At 40.0% G+C, this 26,025-nt stretch overlaps 2 protein-coding genes across 5 annotated transcripts in view; one reads left to right on the forward strand and one right to left on the reverse strand.

Moving 5' to 3' along the window:
• LOC122668636 (E3 ubiquitin-protein ligase RNF25) overlaps positions 1-9,613 on the forward strand; it is a 30,240-nt gene extending 20,627 nt beyond the window's left edge. The window contains exons 6-8 of one of the 3 annotated variants that reach the window (XM_043865182.1): positions 1,807-1,919; positions 8,869-9,146; positions 9,216-9,613. In XM_043865182.1, the coding sequence (XP_043721117.1) occupies positions 1,807-1,919; positions 8,869-9,146; positions 9,216-9,345 (521 nt within the window). In that variant the 3' untranslated portion in view covers positions 9,346-9,613. Of the gene's footprint in view, positions 1-1,806; positions 1,920-8,868 lie in introns of all 3 variants that reach the window. The other 2 variants (XM_043865187.1, XM_043865177.1) reach the window with 2 other exon arrangements.
• LOC122668627 (GTP-binding protein BRASSINAZOLE INSENSITIVE PALE GREEN 2, chloroplastic) overlaps positions 3,597-26,025 on the reverse strand; it is a 33,245-nt gene continuing 10,816 nt past the window's right edge. The window contains exons 2-4 of one of the 2 annotated variants that reach the window (XR_006333915.1): positions 18,636-18,803; positions 17,679-18,292; positions 3,597-3,606 (exon numbers count right to left, since the gene is read on the reverse strand). Coding sequence is in view for 1 of the 2 variants with exons in the window: in XM_043865168.1 (XP_043721103.1) it covers positions 17,897-18,292; positions 18,636-18,803 (564 nt within the window). In the remaining variant the exon portion in view is untranslated. Of the gene's footprint in view, positions 3,607-17,222; positions 18,293-18,635; positions 18,804-26,025 lie in introns of those variants that run through there. The other variant, XM_043865168.1, reaches the window with a different exon arrangement.

The following is a 26,025-nucleotide window of genomic DNA, read 5'->3' on the forward strand; positions in this document are numbered from 1 at the left end:
CCTACAGCTAGAAAGAAATTAAACCTCTCAGCAATGAGTAATCATTCCATGGTGCAGATGCCATGAAAGGAACAGGCAATATCTTTCTAATGAAGTTTGATAATCAGGTGAAGAATCCGGCTGGAGTATGTTCCTTAGATAGTGCCATAAGCATTATCCAAGTAATGCTAATTACAGGGAGTGGGGATGGTCTATGATCAGCAACCTGAAGCCATAAATTGGCATGATCATGAAAATATAAGAGGGGATCTGTAGGGAAGTGCTGGATATGGTAAAAAGGTGAATATTAATAGTACAATCCCAGATTGAGAAGTGATGTGCACAGTGAAGCTTAGTAAAGACGGCCATCTTTCCTTGCAGAGGGGAATTCACACTTGATTTTTCAGGCCTGAAGGAAGGGACTACAAAAGTGTAGAAGTGTTTGTAACTAAGGACGTTCTAGCAAAACCTCAATTAATTAAGGAGTCATCTTTGTCGGAGATTCATGACCTTATGAGTTATGACATGTAGCAGTAGTTTAGGAGTGGATTGGTTTGTCAACATTGATGGATGGATAGAGAGCATAGCTGTAAAACCCAGTCTAATCTTTCTTGCTGTTAATCTGATCCTGAGTTCTGAATTTCGTTTGCCTTTGGCGGTTATGGGTTGTTTTCGGACTGCTGTTTGGAGGAGTTGGTTTTCTTGGGGCTGGTCGCTTTTGGGGCTTTGTATGGGTGTGCTTTGAGGAGGAGCAGGTGGTTTATGTGTTATGGGTTTGTGACAAGTGAGAGGTGTCAGGAGTTTTGGTTTTTCAGTGGTTAGGAATTTGGCTACAACTGCTATTTTATGTTTTTCTCGTATTCTTGTTAGGACTCTTTGCTTTTCTTGAGACTTCTTTTCATCGTTTCATCAGTTCTTCCTCTCTTTGTTTCATTCAGTTTTGGTTACTTCTTGAAGTCATTTTAGTGGGGTACCATGCAAATCCATGTTCTGATGTTGAGGAACTCCTCCTAGATGCAAGAATGAGAATGTTCCGACTGTCATTGCCACCTGATAGTGGTGAACAAATATGAAGCATTTGGTTCTAGTCGTCCATCGCACTACCATCATTAATCTATCTACATTGAAATTACATATTAGTTTATTCAAACTTTCTGCTTGTTCTCGCTTGGGTTGGTGAACATTGTGATGCACTTGGAATTTGCCCCATTCTCAGTCCTTTGTTCACCTGGTTAAGGTTTTAAAATATGTCCTATTAATGTATTTTATCATCTGCAATTCAGCTAAATTCTTCAAGATGAACGTTTATCTTTTATCTTTCGTCCTTCACTTTTCCTTCTATTTTCTACCTCTTGTTTGTTAAATTTCCATTTTTCATTTCACATCTCATTTCCCATCTCCGCATTCCCCTTTTTTTTTTTTTTTTTTTTGTTTTAGACCTCATTTTTCCCTACGTTGTTTTGTTTGGATCCATGTAGCCGACCCCATTAAGTTGGGATAAGGCTGAGTTTGTTGCTGTTGTACTAATTGTTTTATTGATAATTACTTGATAGTTGATGTGTTTTTGTCATATATTCTCTCTTTCTCTGCAAGTATGCTACAGGTTTTCTGGGTTTTCTTTTTCGTCCATGTTTTTAAAAGAATTTTACTTTAGTTCTTATAATATGAAATTATTTCTTAGAGCCAAGAATATATCTTGCTTTTGTTGAATATGAAACTTGTGGTTAAAATTTCTTGAATATTGTATTTTTTCCTTCATTTTTTTCCCTTCATCTTGTTTACCTAACGCATTAATTTCTGATCATGGAATTGTTTATTGTGGCTCAGATGTGAGTGGATTGATGGAGAATCTGGGAAAATGTCCTGTTTGTCGCAAAGTTTTTTATACCAAGGATATTGAACATGTGGTTGACTTGGTTGAATCCTCTTTATCTCAGTTGGTATGATTTCTTAACACTGGGACCAACAAGCTGTAAATTTTAATCTTCTTATTCATGCTTGTCAACCCATTATTTGTTTATTGGTATTGTTAAGTACTACTATGGAGTTGCATGTTGGGACCACTATTATAGATATGAAATGCAGGTAAGACTCTGTAATATGCATATTGCATGAAGAATACAGTGCACTTGCTGAAACTTCATTTAAAATAGAACTAAATGACTATTAAAAAAAAAAACCCCTTAAAAAACCACATAGTTGAATACATCATGATTTTAAATGATAGGTCATCATTGTAGACCGAATTATTTATTTTCTTTCTTCCCCCCCCCCCTCCCCGCCCTGTAAAAGATGAAAACTGTTTCTTTGTGGAATTTTAGATCAAGATTTGACTATGTAATGAATCAGATTACTCGTGTTTAGCAAATTTGGATTCAGAAATAATTTGGAACGTGATCGATTCGAGTTTAATTCAACTTGCTAATTTTCAAAAAAATAAAATTCATTCAAAAAAAGCCAAATATGGGCAAAAAGTCATAGACAAAGGATCAGCTTCCAATGATCTGGATCAGATTGGATTGCCCGATCAAATCCTGATAATGACTGAAGAAACCAAGGTTGCAGGCAAGAGCTCAGATCAGCCATCCAAGGGGTAAGATCATGGTTTTCTTTTTGGATTGACTTTCATATTAATTAGTGACACTACTGGGGGCCTAGTATAGATTTTGACATCTTCATGGAGAGATCCACTGTTCTTGGATCCAGTAGTCCTGGATTGATTAGAGTTGTTGGCAATCTGTTGCATCAGAAAAAACTGGGGCAGGGCCATGGTAGGTCCACCTATCATGTTCAGACATGAGGGAGACATGAGAGAGAGCTAGAAAGAAGATACGGCTACCATAAGATTGTGTTTGATGCAAATTTAAGCTTGTGAATCATCAGTAATTTATGCGTCACTCTTACAGATATGAATATGTTGCGATGTGTTACCCAATATTATAAGGGTATTTTTGGTATTTTATTTATGCTTTATTTATGTACTTTTGAACAAGGATAGAGTTGTAATTTGGGCTGTGACACTGTTCACGTGAACAGTGTCGTGAACACTGTTTTCCTTTGTAATATCTTTTATTATTATTATTATAAATAGAGAGCTTGACTGATCTCATTGATCAATCAAGCCATTCACCAAATTCCTGTTTTGTTAACATGGCATCAGAGCCAAATCAACTCTGATCGATTTTTTCAAAACCCACCACCCTCCCCTCATTCGAACTTCATCCATTCCCACCCTCTCTCTTGATCTTCTCTTCTCTTCTTCTGTTGATTTTTTTTCCCATATTAGGGCAGCACTAGGGGGGTGATCACAATGATCTAGATGCTGCCCCAACTACCCCACATTCTTCCACCACTTTTTTAGATCGATGGAGGCTGCAGGACTGCCTGAGATTTGAAGAAGTTCTGTTTTTTTTAAGATCAGGCCTCCCTACCAATTTCGGCTGCTTCTTCCCTTGGAGAACCTTCTTCAGCTACTGCTCTCAGCCTCCATTTTCTTTATCTACAGGTTTGAAGACCCCTCCCCCTTATCGATCTCTCTTTTCAGGGTTTTTTCAAAACCCTGACACTAATCGATATTGGGGTTTGGGCTGCTGGTTCTTGCTGCCTCTGATTGGCACCTTTGCTGCTCTTATTCATCATCATTCCCTGCCTCAAATCTGGGAATCTTGGCTTCCTTACAGCCCCTCTATCCTGCAATCGATTTCTGCCTATATCGATTTCAGGGTTTTTTTGGGTTTTTTGTGGAAGGTTGCTACTTATTGAAGACTCTGGTTCCTGGTTACCATGACTGGTTCTGATTCTTCTTCAGCCTCTTCTGGCACTGATGGACAACCCAGGACTGATTTGCTGCCACTTGCTGCCCCCATCAAACTTGATGGCTCCAACTATTTGAAGTGGTCTCGGTCAACCTATCTGACAATAGCTGGTCGTGGCCTTACTAGCCATCTTCTCGGGACAGCTTCAAAACCTGCAGAAGAAGGTGCTCCACTCAACAAGTGGTTATCTAATGATGCAATGGTGATGTCCTACCTGATTCACTCTATGCAGGGGGATATCTCCGATAATTTTCTGCTACTGGAAACAGCCCAGGCTATATGGAGTGGTGCTAAAGAGACTTATGGTCGCACTGGGAATGATGCACGTGTCTATGAGATTAGAGAAAAGGCCAATGGGACTGCCCAACAGGACCTCTCTGTTTCTAAGTACTATGCTGCCCTTAAGAACTTATGGCAGCAATTGGACCACTACTCCGACTATCAGCCCTCTACTGCTGTAGATCTGGCTGCCTATTGCAAACACGTCCACAAAATACGTGTTTATGATTTTTTGGCTGGCCTAAATATGGAGTTTGATCCTATTCGGGTTCAGGTACTTAGCCAGTCTCCGTTTCCCACTCTGGAGCAAGCCTTTGCCATGGTTCATAATGAGGAATCTCGTCGGACTGCCATGTTGCATTCCTCTACTGTTGATCGATCTGCCTTGCAAGTTGCTTCCAATGTTTCCTCTTCTACCACTACTGATGGTGGTACTACTGCCCAGAAAGGCCCAGTCATCTGTGAACACTGCCACAAGCTCTACCATACTAAAGCTCAGTGCTGGAAGCTCCATGGGAAGCCTGCTGATTATGAAGAAAAAAGAGGCCGTGGGAAGTCCAAACCCAAGGCTCATATTGCTGATTCTGTACCTAATGCTACTGCTGCCCCTTCTTCTGATATTGGGCTTACTCAGGATGAACTTCTAGCTTTCCGTCGCATGCTTCAGGCCTCTTCTGCTGCTCCTACTACGCCACCTGCACCTGTTGCCTATCCTGGTTCTCACTTTGCCTCAGGTATTCCAGTCAATAGTCTGTGTGCATCGGTTGTATCCACTCCTTGGATTATTGATTCCGGTGCTACAGACCATATGACTGGCTCATCCCATGTGTTTCATTTTTATTCTCCTTCTTCTGGCTAAGACAGTGTTCGAGTCGCTAATGGCTCCCTTTCTCCTATTAATGGGAAGGGTTCCATACGCTGCTCTCCTACCCTTTCCTTAAAATCTGTTTTGCATGTTCCTTCATTTTCTACCAACCTTATCTCTATTAGTAGCCTTACTAGAGATCTAAACTGCAAACTGACATTTTTCCCTTCTCATTGTGTTATACAGAATCTGGAGACGGGGTGCACGATTGGGGCTGGTAAGATGCAAGGTGGTCTCTACGTCCTCGACACGGGTCAGCCTTCTCCATTGCATTTGGCTTCCTCTACCGCTCATCATTTACAGTCCACCTCGTCACCTGACCTTCATCTCTGGCACTGTCGGCTTGGTCACCCATCTATTAGTACCTTGGCTTTTTTGTTTCAAGACTTACTAAAAAATTGTAATCGGAATGAGTTTTTATGTGAGGCTTGTGTTTTGGCCAAACAGACTCGTTCCAGTTATTCTTCATTAAATAAAAGAAGTGAGTTTCCATTTGCTTTGGTTCATTCTGATGTGTGGGGCCCTGCCTGTTGTAATTCCATTTCGGGTCATAGATGGTTCGTCTCCTTTATAGACTGTTATACTCGTACTACTTGGGTTTACTTGATGAGTCATAAAAGTGAGGTCTTCCGTTGTTTTCAATTGTTTCATCGCATGGTTCAGACCCAATTCAATGCCATATTGCGGATTTTACGCAGTGATAATGGCAGAGAATACATGGAGGGTCAGTTCCAACAGTATTTGGTTGCCCATGGCATTGTCCATCAAACCAGCTGTGTTGACACACCTGCCCAGAAAGGGGTTGCTGAAAGGAAAAATCGACATCTCCTTGAAGTAGCCTGGGCCATTATGTTTGCACGGCAGGTCCCTTCTCAATACTGGAGTGATGCCATTCTTACAGCTGCTTACCTCATAAATCGTGTGCCTACCCGTGTCCTTGATGGTCGTTCCCCCGTTGCTCTCCTTCAGGGTTCGTCATCCCTTGTGGTTCCTCCCAAAATATTTGGTTGTGTCTGCTATGTCCGCAATCATCATCCTCATAGGAAATTTGATCCACGGAGCATTCAGTGTATTTTTCTGGGCTATTTTGCAACCCAGAAAGGATACAAGTGTTATCATCCCCCTACTCGCTGTACATTTGTCTCCATGGATATAGTCTTCCATGAATCCTTGCCATACTATTCCCAGACACCTCTTCAGGGGGAGAAGGATCTGGTTTTTGAAGACGTGTCTGCTATTCTTCCGGCTCCTATTCAGGGGGAGCCCTCTGTAACTTCAGCTCCTACAGTGGTTTCTCATCAGGAGGGGCGGAGACTAGTCAGTCAAATCCCTGTTGATAAAGTATATACCCGGGAGCGCACAGGACAGGTTGAGATTGCCACCACCACCATACCACCTCTACAATCGTCTGCACCTGATCCAGATTCAGACCCTGCTACTTCACCTGGTAAGGATCCATCTCTTGATTTACCTATCGCTGTCCGTAAAGGCGTTAGGTCATGCACCCAACACCCCATCTCCAATGTTGTTTCCTATGATGCTTTATCTCCTTCCTATCATGCATTTGTTTCTTCTCTTTCCTCTGTTTCTATTCCTCAGAATTGGCAGGAGGCGATTGCAGATCCAAAGTGGAAAGCAGCCATGATGGAAGAAATGACAACCTTACTTAAAAATGAGACATGGGAGCTAGTTGTTCTTCCTTCGGGTAAGAGACCAGTTGGGTGCAAGTGGGTATTTGTTGTCAAGCAGAAGCCAGATGGAACAGTGGATAGATATAAAGCCAGGCTTGTGGCCAAAGGCTTCACTCAGACTTATGGGATTGACTACCAGGAAACATTTGCCCCTGTTGCAAAGTTGAACACTGTCAGAGTTTTACTGTCTTGTGCTGTAAATCTTGTTTGGGATCTACAGCAATTGGATGTAAAAAATGCATTCCTACATGGAGAGCTGGTAGAGGAGGTGTATATGGAAGTTCCTCTAGGTTTTTCCTCTGAAAGTTTGCAAATTAAAGAGGGCACTTTATGGATTGAAGCAATCACCACGGGCATGGTTTGGTAGGTTTCATAAAGCCATGGTCTCCTATGGATATAGACAGAGTAATGCTGATCACACTTTGTTTATCAAGAGAAAGGGAGAAAAAGTCACTTTTCTTATAGTTTATGTTGATGACATAGTTGTGACTGGTAATGATGCAGATGAAGTTTCTCACCTGAAGGCTTTTTTGGGATGGGAATTTGACATAAAAGATCTAGGACAGCTAAGATATTTTCTTGGGATTGAAATTGTCCGGTCTCCAAAGGGCATCTTTCTCTCCCAAAGAAAGTATGTTCTAGATTTACTATCAGAAACTGGTTTGCTTGGCTGTCACCCTTGTGACACTCCTTTGGAAGCTAATACCCGTCTACAAGAGAAGGATGGTGAGCTTGTTGATAAGGGCAGATATCAACGATTGGTGGGAAAACTAATTTACCGCTCCCACACCAGACCAGATATTGCCATTGCTGCAAGCCTAGTGAGTCAGTTCATGCATGATCCCTATTCCACTCATATGGCTGCTGTTCTCCGTATTCTCCATTACTTGAAATCAGTCCCAGGAAAAGGGATCCTTTTGTCTCCTTATGACCATCTTTGTATTGAGGCTTATACAGATGTTGATTGGGGTGGTAACCCAGACAGGAAGTCAACCTCTGGCTATTGTACTTTTGTTGGAGGGAACTTGGTAGCATGGCGGAGTAAAAAACAAAATGTGGTGGCAAGATTAAGTGCTGAAGCTGAATTTCGTGCCATGGCTCAGGGCATATGTGAGTTATTGTGGCTTCAGAGTTTATTCCTAGACATCCGTGGGTCTGTTCATCTTCCAATGATGTTGTACTGCGACAACAAAGCAGCGATTAGCATTGCCCATAATCCAGTACAACATGACCATACCAAGCATGTGGAGATTGACAGACACTTCATCAAGGAGAAGTTAGAGAGTGGGCAGATTTGTATCCCTTTTGTAAAGTCTGGAGAAATACTAGCTGATGTCTTCACCAAAGGGTTGAGTGGAAAGTTGTTTTATCCTAGCCTAGTCAAGTTGGGTATATGTGATATCTATGCCCCAACTTGAGGGGGAGTGTTGAGATGTGTTACCCAATATTATAAGGGTACTTTTGGTATTTTATTTATGCTTTATTTATGTACTTTTGAACAAGGGTAGAGTTGTAATTTGGGTTGTGACACTGTTTATGTGAACAGTATCGTAAACAGTGCCATGAACAGTGTTTCCCTTTGTAATCTCTTTTATTATTATTATTATAAATAGAGAGCTTGACTGATCTCATTGATCAATCAAGCCATTCACCAAATTCCTGTTTTGTTAACAGAATATATGTTTGTAGATCTTCAAAGTCAAAAGTTCAACATATTTAGGCTACTGTAACTATATAGTCTGATATATCTTGATGGAAAAAGAAGTTGCACAAAGGGATGTGTATAGATGACATCCTAGTTAGGAGCAATTATGTGAAGCTTTTTAATGACATTATACATCATCTCCCATCCAATTCTGCCAGTGCTTTTTGTACTGCCAATCCCAGCCCAGTTAAGGATGAGGGTTGGTGTCAGCTGTGAGGTAGGCAGCTGACACTATGGACATACCTAAGCAAACCTTTTGGGTTGACGACAAACATTTGCTTACACATGAAAATCAGATCCATGTAGTTGTCCCCATTTAGCTGGGAAAAAGCTTTTGTTGAGTTGAGTTGGATATATTATTCCCTACCCAAGCTTGCATTTTTCTTTGGAAGAACCATTTTCTTCAGTTAATTTCTCCCATGAGAAACTAGAATTTTCTGAAAACCCTGCTGTTAAGGAAACTCATTTTGGAAAATTAGTTTATGTTTGAACTTGAAGAATGTAAGACTAATCATTCTTTCGTTTGGTTTTCAGGATTTTCAAGGAGCAGAAGCGGATGATGATGGTGAGCTTCTCCATTCCGATGTGGAGAATATCAGAAGACAGAAATTTGAGGCTGTATTGAAAGTTCAACAAGAAAACAGTGGCCTCAATGAGCCCAAAAAAGATAAAGTCCTATTGCCAGGAATGTTTCTTAGTTTAACCATTGCACAGTCTATGACATCCACTGAACATCCCATTGAGCAACAAAGCAAAGATGCATCTTGCACAGCTACTATGAAAACAAATTCCAGTGGATCCTCAAACAAGCCTAGCACTATGATATCCACCAAAGATCCGATTGAGCAACAGAGCAAAGATGCATCTTGCACAGCTACTCTGAAAACAAATTCCAGTGAATCCTCAAACAGGCCTAGCACTAGTGAGCACAAGAAACTCGGCATGAGAAGGTACAGAGCCCAGAATCCAAAAAAACAGTTGAAACAGTGGGTTAAGAAGGACACTCTTTAGAATAAGCTCATAGCAGGTTTTTGTGTTGCATTTAAATTATTTCAAAATGAAAATAGCATAAAATATAAGGGTGGTAAAGAAAGAAAATTTTTCTTTTTGGTTATGAGCTCCAAGTACTTATATGGTTATATTATGGGATGCCCTCTAAGAAACTAAAGGTTGCTATGGGGTCCCATCTTTACTTTGTATATGATTTTCTCAAAGCAAGACATGGGGTATAACATACATTACATTGTTCTTCTTGGATATAGTGATCTATTCTTTTGGCTTGTGTGCTCTACCATTTTCACAATTAATTATCTTATGGATTGCATCAAAGTTGTGGCAAAGGGCAAAAGCTTTGAAGGAGCAATACTTCCTCCATAAATTGAATGATTAGTCAGGCTGAAATTTAACCAAAGTGAGATGGGTGTGGTCCTCTTACATGGACCATGCGTGCCCATTTCATTTGGCAAGGAAACTGTAGCCTCATAATAAAAAATCAGACATTTGTACCAAAAAATAAAAAATGCCATTGCTTACTCGGTTGGTAGCCCAGCCTATTGCCTATTATGTGGTAATGGTCGTAGGAAGGGATTTAAATCAAGTTATTGGGTACTGTATTGGTCTGTTCTGATAATGATACTCTGATACTAGTTTGGAACTTTTTTTTTGGTGAAGAAGGAAAATTAGATATATATTAAGGAGATGGTAAATTCGTATAGTGTTCAACAATACAAGGTACATTAACCCTGGTTGCATAGTTTGAGGTATCGGATAGGATTGGATCGACTGATTTTGGCTGGATCGGATCGGTATAGGCCGAGATCGATCCCGATACTGATCCAATCCAGCTGTAAAGATAGGGGTAAAATTGTAAAAAAAAAGTAATTTTTTTTGTTTTAAAATAAAAAACAGGGACAAAAGTGTCATATTTGTGCGATTTTGGGCGATCCCAATCCGTATCGGCCGATCCCAATCCAATCCGATCCAACTGATACTGAGATCACGAACCATGCCTGGTTGTATGTTTAGCTAAAGATATTAAACAGGTTAATAGAGTAGAGTTTGTCAAAGGCTTGAAAGAGACATCTTTGGCTCGATCCAAAATCTGCAAAAATAATTTTAAGACTTCAAAAGGCCAAGGAGAATGGGATGGAGTTGGAAGAAGTCCAGGTAGTGCTATGTTGGAACACCAAACTTCTTTTAGCTTCAAACTTCATTCTGCTTTTAATCTTTCCTGCAGGTCAACAAAATGAATTTGCCATCTAGCAAAATGCCAAATGCCCATCCAGAATAGCCTAAGCCTTTGGAATCAGACCCTGTGCATAACAAAACAGGAAAATCTAGAATAGGTAAATCAATCTTAGTGAGATTAGAAATAGCCACATTACATCCAAATTAGGAGGGGAGCAATATGAAGATCCATCAACCATTGTTCTATCCTCCGTAACACAACGCGAGGATTAGGCTTAGTAGAATTAAACACAATTGTTTCGGGAATCCCAAATGAAATAGCATGTGATAATAAAAACAGAGAAAATCCAAATGAGAGAGAGCTTATCAAGCTTGCGGCTTAGGAGGGTAGAAATGTAGAAATGTCTCAGAGATGGGGATGAAATGAAGTCTGTCCTAAGACCCAAAAGACCAGCTGCCCAGATATGTTTAACCCAATCACAAGAGAGGAGGATATGCTAGAGGGTCTCATTACAAGTGCCACAGAAAGCACAAGTGGGGTCGACCTGAATCCATTTTGAAACAGTATCCTTAACCGGAATCCCTGCATTTAATACACGCAAAAAAAAAAGCAATTTAAACTTAGGATGAAGATTGAGTTTCCAAAACAATTTCCACCAAGTGGCACAAGAAAAATCATTAAAAGAGGTGCAAGAAAGAAATTTTGCCGCTAATTTTATACTAAAATGTCCATCAATAGAAAGAGTACACTACCAAGAATCCTCAGAATCAGAGCAAGGAACATTGAGGATATTGGGTAGGTAAGAAGGGACAGCAGTTGTAATAGCCTCCTCATCCCAAAGATTATTAATTCGAAAAAGACTTACTTTTTGAGGAAACGGTCTATGGGATTCGCTTGGTTTAATGGTAAAGGTTGGAGTGGATGGAATCCAAGGATCGGTCCAAAAATAAGTATGACAACCATTCCCAATCCTTCAAAAACACAAGGAGCGAAGGCGCCCGAAGATCTTAGTAATACTATTCCAAGCCCAGGATCCTTTTTTTCAGTCTCGTACTGGGGTGAAAGAGAGAGGTGTAGGAAAAATATCTTGTTTTCAAAACCTTAGCCCAAGGAGAATGTTCTTCATTCAAGAGTCTCCACCCTAAACGCAACAGAAGAGCATTATTTTGAATACGAGCAGGATGGAAACCTAAACCACCCGAAGGGACAGGGTCACACAATTTTTTCCACGAAATAAGAGTGTTTTCTATGCTTATCACCTCCACCGCACCAGAAGTTATAACTAATAGAATCAATCTTCCTGCAGATAGAGTTAGGAAAATAAAAACAACTCATAAGATAAACAGGTAAAGAGCTTCACACAAATTTGATAAGCATACCACGCCCTGCAAAGGAAAGAAGATTAGATTTCCAAGATGAGAGTCTCCCATTGATCCTGTTCACCAACGGAGTCAGTTGCTTAGTTTTAGATTTATGGTAGAAAAGTTTGGTCCCTAAATAGGATGAGCCTCTATCCATTTTCAGAGATACTCAATAAAGAACTAAGCCGAGACTTCTCAGCCGAAGAGACATTCTTACTAAAATGCATGTCACTTTTTGAGATATTAATCTCTTGTCCAGACAAATCAGAGAATAAATCCAAGAATGCCTTAATGGTTAGAAGGTCTTCGGAGGAGGCTCTGCAAAAAATGAAAAGGTCGTCAGCAAATAACAAGTGAATGATTTCAGGAGCACCCCGGACCACTTTGATACCCTGAAAAGGTTCAAATCCCTGTAGGCAAAAAGGAGGCGAGAGAGCACCTCCATCCCAGTTATGAAAAGATTTAAAAATTCCAACAAAACTTTTCTTTCAATTTTTTGTAAAACCAATGTGTCTCATCAAGAGAGGATATTGAAATAAACTCTCTTAGTTGGTTAAACCTTTAATGACATTTATACGTATGCCGTTCTAGCAATGGTATCTCACTATCTTTTGATCTAAAGTTAGTGCAATAGACCTTTGATAAATGTGTATAGATAAATATCTATCAATGAAATTATTTCCAAGGAAAAAGTTGTCGTGCATAGGGAAAGAAAGAAAATTTTTTCCTCATTCAATCAAATAGCTGTTTTCTTAGTGCCCGCTTGATAACCTATACTGTTGTTCCATTCGGTTATGTCCGAGAAACGCATGAACAGTTTTTTTCTTTTCAGGCCGAGAAACCGTTTTTGACCCGCTTGATAAACTTGTTCTGGAAAACATTTTTCTTTCTTCACTTTTTCCACTTCTTCTTCTTCTCTTGGTTATGGGTCTTGTCTGCAATTGCAACCTGCTTTTAAATCTTTTATCAATGGATCGTACCTTCTGTGTGTGTTTGCTTGGCGAGTTGCTGACTTGCCTACTTGTATTTCTTCCCTTCTCCTCTTGGTACGATTCCCTTGTTCCTTTCAATTTCTTCCCTTTTTTATTTTTTCCTTACCCATGCATCCCTGTTTTGTTCTGTTCAGTTCCAGCTTGATCTGGTTCCACAAGAGAGACACAGATCCTTCTCAATTATTCATCTTTCCATCCCAAACTCTACGATCTGAATTGATTCTCTTGTGTGACCCTAGCCCTTGTTTCTTACACCCTAAATCCAACCTTGCTGTCATATATCAAACTGAAATCAAATCTGATCTCTGTTTTACCACCAGGTATGATTTCAATGGCTTGGCTTTATTTCTGGCTTGATCTTTTGGGTGAAGAAGTACTCTGTACTTAAGAGGGTAGTCCATTCGGATACCTACCCTGAAATTTCCCTTCGATTGGGCTTTCAGTGAGGGAGGTTTTCTCGTTTCTAGTAATGGCAAAAGCATATTGAACCGGTGAGTTTGTTGAAGTTTGTAGCAACGATGAAGGTTTCTTGGGTTCCTACTTCGCCGTGAAGGTTCTCAAGTGGAAAACCCTAATAACCACGGTTTTCAGTTCACTCCAATGGATGAACACAGAAACCGTGGTTCTAAGAGTTTCTGTGAACCGAATCGCGCATAGAGCGCGAGCGATAGAAAAGAGAGAGAGAGAGAGAGAGAGAGAGAGAGAGAGAGAGAGAGAGAGAGAGAGAGGAAGAAATAGAGTGAGAGAAAGAAAGGGATAGAGTACAAGGTCGATCTTACCTCCAAGATGAGTTGCAGGTTGTACAAGGTTTCAATGGCTAGAGGCGTGAGAGGTGAGAGAGAGGTTAGAGGCGTGGGCAGTTAATCGGGCACAACTTTTAATTTTCAGCACAGAACGATAGAATATGTCCAAAATGTTCTATCAAAAATCTTCTAGGGAGTATAAATTTTGATTTATGTTTCCAAAAACACTCACAAAAAACACTTCGTTATCAAACGGTTTTTGGGTGTTTTCCTGTTTCTCGGAACGGAAAAACACCAAAACCTGTTTCTCGTAAGGTTATCAAGCGGGCTCTTAATCTTGTACTAAATCATTGTTTCAGTACCATCAATTCCTATTGCTTGGATTTGGTGCTTCATTAGTACCCAATTTTCTGGGTATAAGGCATTTCACCTACAAACACTAGTCATAACACATGTATTTATAAGTATACACAAATTATAGGCCAGAAATGTATATAATTAAACTCTCTTAGTACATACGTCCAACGCTTTTCACCATAATTAGATAAAAACAATATTTCTACTTTTCCTATTTGAAGATGATAAAATTGCCTTGATTTTTAGGGAAAAGGCTAGGCATGCTGCCAGGATGTCTAGCCTATGTCACCCTCTCTCCCTCCCCTTTTGGAAAATACTTCCTTGTTCTCTTGAGTTCAGCCTTGTGATTGGTGTATGTCGCTAGCTTACCAAAAGTTGGCGGCAATCCCAACCTTCTCCCTATTCTTTATGTATACATATGTCTTTTAATGGATTTTATGCCTGAAGTTCTTCTTGATGAGTATCTTGTCTGGACTCATCATAATAACTTGGATTGATGTTTTCTTGGCTGGAAGCATACCTCTAAAGATTTGAAGCACTTCAAGTTCTTCTTTTGATTGTCTATCAGAGAAGTACTTTATTAATCGTTTACCGTCATTTGATTGGCTTTAGATTTGGTATCTAAGAAGTTATCTTTCAGTTCAGCATATTTTATTAATTATTTAAAGGTAAAGGTCTCTAATTTTTTTTTTAAAATTATATCCAAAATAGGTAGGATTTTTTCATTTTGCAAATAAGTGTGTTTGATCTGTTTGATCAAGACAATTATTTCTTCAACTGTTACATTAACATCTTTATATAATATTTTTCAATGATCTAATAATTCAACAGAGGATGGACCTTGGTGCAACGGCAAGGTTGCTCCATTGTGATCAAGTGGTCAAAGGTTCAAGTCTATAGAAAGTCACTTCGCAAAGCGGGAGTAAAACTGCGTACATTATGATCCTCCTCAAATTCCATAGTGGCGGGAGGCTCATGCATCGGGTACACCTTTTTTTTTAATCTAATAATTTAACTAAATTATCGTATTCTATTAATTAGACATGATTTTTGATTTGTTTTTTATCTATATGCTAAACGTGATTAAACTCATCACTTCATCTACTAATCCATGAACTCATGCATTCTATTGACTTATAATCATCTTCTGTCATTACACTATGATGATACCTAAGACCTCCTATCAGTGTATTTTTTGTGCCTAAAATCAGTTCCCAACAACTTGCCTTCATGCGTTCACTTCATGCTAAACGACAAACAAAAGGGAGTATGAGCTTTAAAATACTAATAGATGCAAGCGTTTTACAATAATCTTTTAACAGAAAACTTTCAAGATTTGCAAGAAGCAAAAGTCTTAAGATGATATATGTACACACTTAAACATACATATCTTTAATAGCTCATGAGATGTCTTCAATAGGCTATGGAAGTAGTAGTGCTTCAACTATATTTAGTACAACACTCTTTACACCTAAATCTCTCACCTATGCTCTAATACCAAACTAAAATGGACCTTACAACAAATGTTCCGCACTAAAGAATGATTGAATTGTCTAAACCCTAAAAAGTAGCCCTTAAGTTTCAACATTTTCTCTCTTTTTTTTTTTTTTTTTAATGGTGGTGGTGGGTGGAGAGGGGGGGGGGGGGATGTTGTGTTTAGTTCAGAACAACACCATCAAAAGATTTTCTTAGATGTCCTTCCTAGACGGTTAAAATCTGCTCATGTGCTCAGTAGTAGGCTAGATGGTTTTGAAATTGTCCCCGACGGCAGGACCGGGATAGGGACAAGGGCTCAAATTTTTGGAAATCCCTTTTATAGATATATATAATATTGATATAATTGTGAACAACTGCCTATGTGCACTTTGTAGAATGTGAATTGTTAATGCTCATCCTACTAAGAGGTCTTGGGTTCAAGTCTCTTGGTTCACACCTTCCCTCCCCTCCCCCTCATAGAATATGATAGAGTAGGACTTGTCAACAAATTATCAATCTATTCTTTGATTTTTTTTTTTTTTGTGTGGATCGGCCCATATGTCGGTAGGTGTTGTGATATCAGATCGGATCAGCTGATATTATCTGGGTCGAGTTGGATCGGTATTGGTTGTATTGATCAAAATAATAAAAAAAACTGTAAGTTACAGCCGTATGCTTTGACGGATTCAAAATGAAGTAAAATAAATATTTTTTTCTCTTTTAATACACAAATAAAATGTTTAGCCATTGACCGAGGCCCCGAGTAGGAGATTGGATCAAAAGTGAAGAATTGTTAAGGTGGAGATCCAACTTGGATCAAAAGTGAGATCATTGTTGATAAGCATAAAATTTATTGACCAGGATCCAAAGCATATATAACTTGCTCAGAAGCAATGAACTGTGAACACTCGCATTAGTTTCAAGTGCTTTTCATCAACTTAGATCAACGCATACTGCTTGCTCAGAAGCAGCGAACTAAGGAAGGAAAAGATAGCAGGGGATATTTTGTTTGCATGGAGGTCATTATTGGAGAAAAAATCAACAAAAATATGTGAAAAACCTTGAAAAACCCAAATTGGGACTTGGTGAGGAAGCCTCTTGAACACTAAATCCAGCCTTCAAAATACTAAAATCTTACCTTAGATGGATTCCCAAGTCAAAACCAGTAAGAAAGCCTAAGTTTCTTTCGGATCTGAGGATCTTGGGAGCTAAAATTGCGCCTGAAAACCCTCATTAACGAAGAAGAAAGGAAATCTATGTTTTAAAATCCTTTTGTGCGTTTTCAATTGTATCGGATCGCCCGATCCAAACACCGCTCCACCAAACCTAGACAACATCGACAATATCTCAAGATTGATGACAGCCGATACCGATCCGATCCAAGATTACAAACCATGCTCCAAAGAGAAATTTCTAAGTCCACCCTTGCCCACTGTCCCAAAATCGAATGTCAAGGTCCAAATTGAGTTGACCAGAAAGTAAAATAAAACCAATATATATTTTTAGGGAAAAAGATCTCTACTTGGTGGTGTTTCCAACACCCTCTCACAGGTCACCATGAGATCTGCCCCCTAGGTAGATTTCCAGGCATGCTCACCCATTGACCCAAACGCTTGTGTAGAGACCATGCGACCAAGTAGAGATCTCTTGCCAATATTTTTTAACACTTGCTTTTACATATTGGAAGTTAACAAGAAAAATGCAAGGATAGCGACCACTTCACAAAGTGCTGCCAGAAAGGAAACTGTAGAATTTACTCAAGTTTGATAATATCTGAAAAATTGTGCTTGTAATTTTCTTTGCTCCAATCAAGCAACTAATATAGTTATACAGAAATTCATTAGTAAAAAAACAGATAAAATAAACCTAGTTATGCTGAAGGGAATAAAAGCCAGCAAAACCATGTCCAGAGCCTTAGATTACTTGTTAGACCCGAACCAACTCCATCTCCCACCTTAAAAAGAATAATTAAAAAACAATGGGATACAGTTTGTCTACGCTTTGGTACAAAACAGCACAAGAGAAGCATACATCTCCAAGTGTATCATCTTCTAATAAATGCAACTGAAAGTGTTCTCAACAATGAATCAGATCTCTGAAAGTTGAGATCGTGACATTCAGCTTCATCCCACGCATCAGCTCAACTTCTTAGCAGTTAATTTGTCCTTTGGCAGGTATAGTAAAACAAGCTCCATCCCATCAGATTCTCCTAATTTTGCCGCTGAACAAGATGATTATGAGGATCAAATATCCCCCAACGAGACTTCATGCCATTCTGCTTTGTTAAACTTGTCTGCATATAAAGATACTGCTTTTCCTCCTGCAAAGTGAATTAAAGACCATTTCTTTTTGTTCATAACTTGTTTATGTACATGCTTTCTTTCTGACTCGGATTCACAATCTCAAGTAAATTTAAGGGACATTCATTTTCCAGTCTAGCACAAGTTAGCAAGAGCTTGCATCTGCATTAGCTGTAAATGGCAATTGATCAGAAAAAGCTTGTTTCGGGTCACTTTGCTGCCCACTTTTCTGCTTCTGTTTTTTACTTCGATGCAGCTTATTCAAATTTTGATCAGCTTTAGAGACAATTTTTGAGACTGTAAAGCCTGCAACTTCAAAATACTGTGCTCTATGAGGGATCAGTGAATTGCGTATTGTAATATCCACTCCATCATATGTCCAAACACCTAAACTTGCCTCTCCTTTAAGTCCTACAGCAAACCAACCAAGACCAGCAGCAGCAACATCAACAGAGTTCACATCCCAACTGTTTCCACAAATACGAAATTCCCTTCTCATCCATTTCCCAAGCTCCTCGATTCTTTTCTCACCAATAGGTGGCTGCAGGAACAGTTAAAAGTTGATGATCATCAGATAAACTTGAATGATCATGATCATCAGAAAAAGGTATTGTTGTGTAAATGCACTTCTGAACATCAAAAAGGGGCAAATAATATATGAAACACCATTAAGATATGAAATTGGGACCTTTATCCGCTGCTGTAACTGGAGCGCAGCTGTGCACATCGTGCGGTACAGCAGTGGCCATATGTGCACAGTGGAGCCCGCTGTGCACACATAGCCGCTGCTGTGCCGCACGATGCGCACAGCAGCGCACCAGTTACAGCAGCAGATAAAAAACCATGAAATTGTAGGTACCCTCGTCAGCAAAGGAAAATAATACCTGTAACTGGCGACCAAAATGATCTTCAAGCATTGTGCTCGCATTCTCTGTTCTCCCCATGTGTAATGGAAGATGAGGAGATGCCCAGACTGTGAGATATATAGAATCTACTGATGCTTCTTCTATATCTAGCCTCATGAGTCCAGCAATATGAACTGAATGACCTGCCTGCCAGAATTACAAAGCAGACACATGAGCCTAGGCATGATGAGGCAGAGGCCCATGAATTAAATGGCAAAGCTTTCCTTTCGGGAAGGGTGTTAGGGTTGATATTTTTCTATTGCAACTTTGCACTTGCAGGTTGAATGCAAGACATTATATTATACCAATAGAGGTGGCAATGTGGAATGGAAGCACCATTCAAGGATTAAATTCTGCTGATTCGGTCAAGCCTTAAGTCCCACTAATTAGATTCGGGTCAGAAGATGAAATAATAGTTGTATGACTACAGACCTAATATCCATACTAACAATAAATAAGTATCCTGACTATTTTAAAAAGATTAGATCACAGAGAATAGTGCAATAACAAAAGATGATGTTCAGAATCCTGGAGTTAATGATAAAAAAAACAAGAATAAATCTGGTTCTTGGCTTTTCCTTTCTTCTTTTTTCTTTTCCCTTTTTTCTAAGGCATAGATAACAATTAACAAAGGATTTTATAAAGAAACAAAGAATTAGAGTACAAAACTTAGGCTACGTTTGGTAACGGTGTGAACAAAGAACACCAGTTCTTGACTAGAAATGTTCTTTGGTGTTTCTGGTCTGGAATGGCCTCTCAAGAACGTGTTCAGGACGAAAATGGTGTTTGATAAAACCTGTTCTTCCCTATTTGATATTAATTACAATAATGCCACTGCTATCTAAAATTTTTTGGTAAACCATTGCCATCTAAATTAAAGAAAGACCTTGTTTTATGGTTATACTCTTTCTCCCTTAATCAATTCCTCTTTTGTAGGTGTATAATTTAAAGAAAGACACTGTTTTATGAATCATTGCAACAAAACAAAATTAAGTAGGGAATCCCATGATGGCACCATCATTACATGCTCTCTGTGTTGTGTGCTCTCTCTGTGTGGCGGCAACACATAGCATGCCTTTTGGAAGAACTCATACAGTTGGGAAAAGAATTTCTCGATAGAAATTAGTAAACTGAATCAACCATCCAGACTCCAATCTGCATACGCAACTAAATTCGAAATACACACAAACAGCCATAATCTGTGCTTGCAATGAAGATTATTAATTTTTTCCATTATAACCATGAGATTAGAGACAAGCCCAGTTTGAAATTCTTGGAAGTAAAAAAATCAAATTGAATTCACAATTTCAGAGAGAGAGAGAGAGAGAGAGTCTGTGTGTGCCAGGATAAGCTGAAAACTTGGCAACAAAAATTAAATCAAATTCTGAAATATTATCCCCAACTTCTTTGTTCTTCAAACATGTAACATATAGTTTCCTCTAAAACCCTAGAAAGTTTAGCAGCTAAACATCTCATTGAAACCCACCATTCAAGATTGGGATTCATGGATGATTTAAAAAAGAAAAGGGGGAAAAAGAAGAAGGAAAAAAAAAAAAAAACCCCTCCTACCAATCTTGCACTGCCTTCTCCTTTACAAACCTTGTTTTTTTCCTCCTCCGTAATCATAAAAGAACCCACAACCATGGAAGATCATCCGAGTGAAAAGGGGGAAAGGATTCAACTAGAATCAAGATCATCATCAAACCCTAGCTTTCTGCAACAGGGGAGTGAATCCACTGCAAGAGTTGTTCCCTTCCTTACACGAATCAAGACCCACTTCAGAGAACATCTTCAAAAACTCATCCAACTCCAACCTTCTGAACCTTTGTTCATCCTTCTCAAGAACCTTCAGAAGCTCTTTAAAAAATCCCACTTTGCAAGGCAAAGCGAGGTCGTCATGGGCTTGATACCCGAATTCCTCTTCGGCTTTCTTGAGCAGAGAAATGAAGATCGGGAGGTTGAGGAATTCGGAATCACGAAACGCTTCCGCTCTGGACCAACGTAGTAGAGACTTTTGCCCCATTGCTGAACTAAGGGTTAGGGTTACGCTATTACAGTGAGGAGAAGAAGAAGCAGAGTAGGGTTTGGGTTTTCTAGGTTTACTTCGACAGAGAGAGAGAGTGAGAGAGAGAGATTTGAGTAGAGATCGAACTCACCTGAAGATAAACTTGAGCTTCGTCGAGGTTCTCTTCTCCTCTCCCCACGGTAGAGAAATCACGGGTTTTTTCCCATATGTCTCGATCTTGGCTTCATTTTAATTGTTCTCGCTCTTTACAGACCGTGTTTGAGACGGTCTGTAAAGAACGTTCTTTTAATGAATATTCTCTCCGGTTCGTTCTGAAAGAACAAAAAAACGAACCGACAACCCAAATAGATTTTCATGTTTTTTTGTTCACAAAGAACGGAAGAACAACAAAGAACGGCGTTCGGACCGTTACCAAACATAGCCTTATAGTACAGAGAACACCAACATCAACAACATGAGGACGAGGAAAAGAAACCCACAAAGGGAGTAATCAGTGGGGTAAGTTCCCAACTCCCACGTACAACAACTGTCTATTGATACCACTCCCCCAGGCCAAATTATCAGCTACAGAATTGGCTGACTGCAATCTTCAAAAATAGAAAAGACTTTTACAGCACAAAGACCCTGCTTTCTAAATAACATCCCCATGCCCCCAGACTGTGGCCCCCCACCCCAACAACGAAAAAAAAAAAAAGAAGAGCTTGAACCCTTAGGATAACTCTGGTTCTTCAGCCTATAGTTAAATCATTCTCCAGAACAATAGCCTTTCTCTGTTTGAGTGTTGGGAGTTCAAAGGTCAGAATTCAATTCTGTGGCAATTTATTAAACCAGGTATTTGGATGCCCCTCCCTAACCCCCCTCCCCTCAAGAATTAAGAAGCCAAACATGTTTGATACTCACAAGTCTTGGAAATTTGCAGCTCCACCAAATAGGTGGAGACCTGAAAGTTACAGTTTTTTTTAAAGTCCCTCAATTTTTTTAGGGTTCAGGGCATGTTGGGATGCATATAAGAGGTGCCTTAAACAAGTAACATCCATAGTTGTCATGGCGTCGCCATGGCGTCTTGGCGCTGGAGAAGGTTGCATGGCGACCCTACGCCATGGCGTCCCTCTTCGATTTCTTCTTCCTCTTCGATTTCTTCTTTCCCTCTTCGATTTCTTCTGATTTCTTTTTCTTCAATTTCTTCGTCCCTGTCTTCTTTCCCTCTTCGATTTATTTTCGATTTCTTCTTTCCTATTCGATTTCTTCTTCGATTTCTGATTTTTCTTCTTAAAACTTGAGAAACAATAGAGAAAAATAAAACATGGCTTGAGTATACATCTATTAAAACATTAAAATAGAGAAAATAAAAATAAAAATGGTCGACATGCTCGCCATGGCAGGGGACATGTCGATATATCGACGTGACACCCTCCACCGACTTGGATCGCCATGTTGGTGCGTGACAACTATGGTAACATCGCAGAGGCAAAACCAGAGCCAAACAATTGACTTACGGTTCTGTTTTGAGCCATTTTATTGTTCAAAACTGAACCACGGTTCAGTTCTGGTTTATCCCAATCGCGGGGTTTAATCAAAGTCCTAGTCTCTGTTATTAATTGGATTAGATTAGGACGCTCCAAATAGTCTATGGCTAAGACAAGTTTAAGTTTACTTGCTTATTTCAGTTACCTTTTGTAACAGGAATCCAGCCACAGTTGGGTTTCATGGTCTGTCCATGTTTCGTCTTAAACAATGATTGATTCCTGTTGAAAATATGGTGACATTTAATAATATGGTGGTGTTTTAGTGTTTGTGGTGACGTTCATAATTCGTGGTAGTATTTAGGTTTATTTTTATGAGCCATGTTGATGTTTAGTATAGTGGTGTTGTTAAGTAGTGTTGCTTTTATGTAAGTGTGGGAACTGGGGGGGGGGGGGTAATTACAGTCTTTGCAACTAATTGACTTTAGGGTAAATTACACAGACCTCCCCTGATGTATGGCTAAAGTACACTCCCCCCACCCCATGTTTCTAAAAAGTACACAGATGTCCTTTACTTTCCAAACTATTTAACACTTAAAACTAGGGCGTTAGTGAATTTTGTTAGTTGCTAACAGTAGGTGTTGTGAATGATTTTTATGATGACTCTACCCATGAGAAGGTGAATGATGCTCACCTTCACCTCCAATGGTGATGCCAAGGTTTTAGGGTCTTTTCGGTTTCACCAGGCCACGAAACCGAGTTTTGCCAAGATCTCGGCGAGTTGGTGTCTTTTTTCCTGTCTTGACTCGGTGGTGGGTTTCAGTGGTCATATGGCCAAGATAGGTCCTCAAACTTGACATCCACCCTATTTTAGGCCTTCTAAACACAATGGAAACATTAGTTTTTAAAAAAGGTAAAATACACATAACCCCCCAAAACTGCACCCAATATTCCTCATACCCCCCTAATGTTCTGACAAGTCCACGTAACACCCCTGAAAATTCCACGTACCACCCCTACTTTACCCCCATAAAGCCATTTAAATCCACAACAGGTGTTAAATGCTAAAAAATGACCAAACTACCCTTTCTTCTATCTTTTCTAAAATTTGGAAAGACCTAATTGCTCTGACCTATTTGCAAAAATTTGAAAAGACAAAAATGCCCTCATCTTCCCTAAATCATCATCTTCTTTTACAATGTACATACCCACCACCACCACCGCCACTCACCATTAACACCATCACCACCATGAAGCCCCACCTCCAGCACCACCTCCAACTCCTCCACCTTTACCAATTCCACCACCGAGTCCCTCTCCCTTGCCTATTCCTCCACCAACACCGCCGCCCTCCTCATGACCGTTTGGGATACTGCCAAAAACCCTCTCTCCCTCCACACCTTGCCCATAAACCCTAACCTTTTGAGTCCTTTCATGGATAGGTCCCACTCCCACACCTTGTGCCTGCGGTGGCCATTACAAAAACATCCATTTCGTACCCTAGCCGACCTTGGAGGTTATTAAAAGCTAAATGCAGGCTCATCAAGCTCGGAAGGGTGGTTCCCCCCCAAAAATCAGGAATCGTCCCTGTAATGTTGGCTGAATTAGCAGAGAAGTTCGCAATACTGGTTGCACTCTGAAGACTAACAGGAATGTCCCAAGTAGAAAAGGGGTTATCATCTAAATCAACAACTTGAAGAGACAAAAGCCCAGAAACGAAATCCGCTAGAATGGAAGAGAACTGGTTGTCACTATGAAGCAAAACCTGTAACGAACCCAATACACTCAAGCTTGGAAGAGAACCCGAGATTTTCTTTTTCATCAACTCTAAACACTGCACGGCGGTGAGGTTTTGGAGACCAGAAGGATGAGTGCCTGAGAGACCTTGGTTTCCAATCTGAATCTGACTAACCTTTCCATTCGTGCAACGCACTTGATTCCACTAACAAGGATTTGGATCAGTCCATCCAAGGGACTTCGGAGGGTTCAAACTCTGCTTCAAAGCCATCATCACTGCCGCATCTCCCGAGTCTGTCACCGACTTCACAGGAACACTGAAATAAAAACTAAGAGATAAAACTTCAAAATTCCATGTCCCAGATGGGTTTTTTTCATCTTACCTTTTTCTCTTTCTCTTCTCTCTAGTGGTAGCTATATATCTCTGTTCATCAATCAATCAAACAGTCAAAATCAGAATTATGAGTCTATCAAACAAAGAAGAGCTCAGTAAAGCTGTTCCTTGGTTTCTTCTCTAGTCTTTTGCCTGTTTGATAAGGGCGGCGGTGTTGGTGGAGGAATAGGCAAGGGAGACGGATTCAGTGGTGGAATTGGTAAATGGTGGTGGTGGGGGTGGTGGAGGTGGAGGTGGTGGTGGTAGTGGTGGTGGTGGTGGTGGTTGGGGGTATCTACATTGTAAAAGAAGATGATGATTTGGGGAAGATGAGGGCATTTTGGTCTTTTCAAATTTTTGTAAATAGGTCAGGGCAATTAGGTCTTTCCAAATTTTAGAAAAGATACAAGAAAGGGTAATTTGGTCATTTTTAGCATTTAACGCCTGGTGTGGACTTAAATGGCTTTAGGAGGGTAGAGTAGGGGTAGTACGTGAACTTGTCAGAACCTTAGGGGGGTATGAGGAATATTGGGTGCATTTTAGGGGGGTACGTGTATTTAACCCTTTTAAAAATTCAAACCCAAATGGTACTTTGACTTCGGACCCTAGGTTGTTAGTCGACAGCGTAGGTGAGCTCTACCCTAGGCTATTCCACACAATATTTAGAACATGTATAATTAAGGAGAGGTGTAAACCAACTTAATTAAGCATAAGGAATTAAAAAACATCAAATCCTAAACCATTTAAACATTAGGCATCATATTCATAATCATACATGGTGATGGTTTGACAGTTTGTTAATAATTGTTAGAAACTTGGAAGTTGGAAAGAAACATAGATTAAACAAATCAAAGTGTAAGTGTGTAACAAGTCCTAACATTTGAGAGTAGCTAGTACAAAAACGTTCGGGCCAGATCATCAAAACGACCATGTTGTTGTTGACTCAAGCTCTGCTCTGGCCAAAACCCTCACTTGGAGGTGTTTTTCCTTCACAACAGAGAGAGAGGCGATATTTCGAAATGAAGTTGAAATCTTGCTGAAAAGATGCTCTTTTATATCATTGGTTTGGTCTAGTTCGACTCCAGATCGAAGTACAACCCAAGATCTCGGTCGAGTACTACACAAATTCTGTATCCCCTTGTATCTCGTCTCAAGACTTCATGAAACCGAGATCTTGTACCATAGGTGATGCTCAACTTCACCTTCACCTTCATGTCTTTTGCCGAGGCGATGCTCGCCTTCACCTCCAACGGACCACTCAGCGCCAGAACTGTGTGAGAGAGTTTTAAAAAAGGTGGAAGTTGTTCCCTTTACATGGGGGCTGGAGTTACACAGCAGAGGGTGTGGTGGAGCAATTGCAGGGATTACACATGGGTGGTGCGATTGCAGGTGCTGAGCGATGGGACTGGGCAATGGCAGGGTTGAAGGGCTGGACTGGGCGGGGCTATGGCAGGGGCTGAGGTGCAGATGGTTGCGGTAGCGCAAGCTGGACAGCAATGTGAGCAAGGCATTGGTTGGGTGATTTCATCAATGGGTTGGGGCTGGGATGATGCGCACAGGGTCTGGGCCCGGTGCAGGGTGTGGCTTGGTGTTCTATTGCTTCAGATTTCAGACCCAAAGACTCCCAATTGGACCACAAAAAACTTAGATCCAACTCTGCTTATCTCACACACGATCCTCATTTCAATTTAAGAACACATGCAGGAGTTTTAAGTGTTAATCTCTTGTCAATCATGATATTAAGAATTCCAAAAATAAAATAAAATAAAA

This window comes from Telopea speciosissima, chromosome 1 (genome assembly GCF_018873765.1).
Source record: "Telopea speciosissima isolate NSW1024214 ecotype Mountain lineage chromosome 1, Tspe_v1, whole genome shotgun sequence".
NCBI classification, from domain to species: Eukaryota; Viridiplantae; Streptophyta; class Magnoliopsida; order Proteales; family Proteaceae; genus Telopea; species Telopea speciosissima.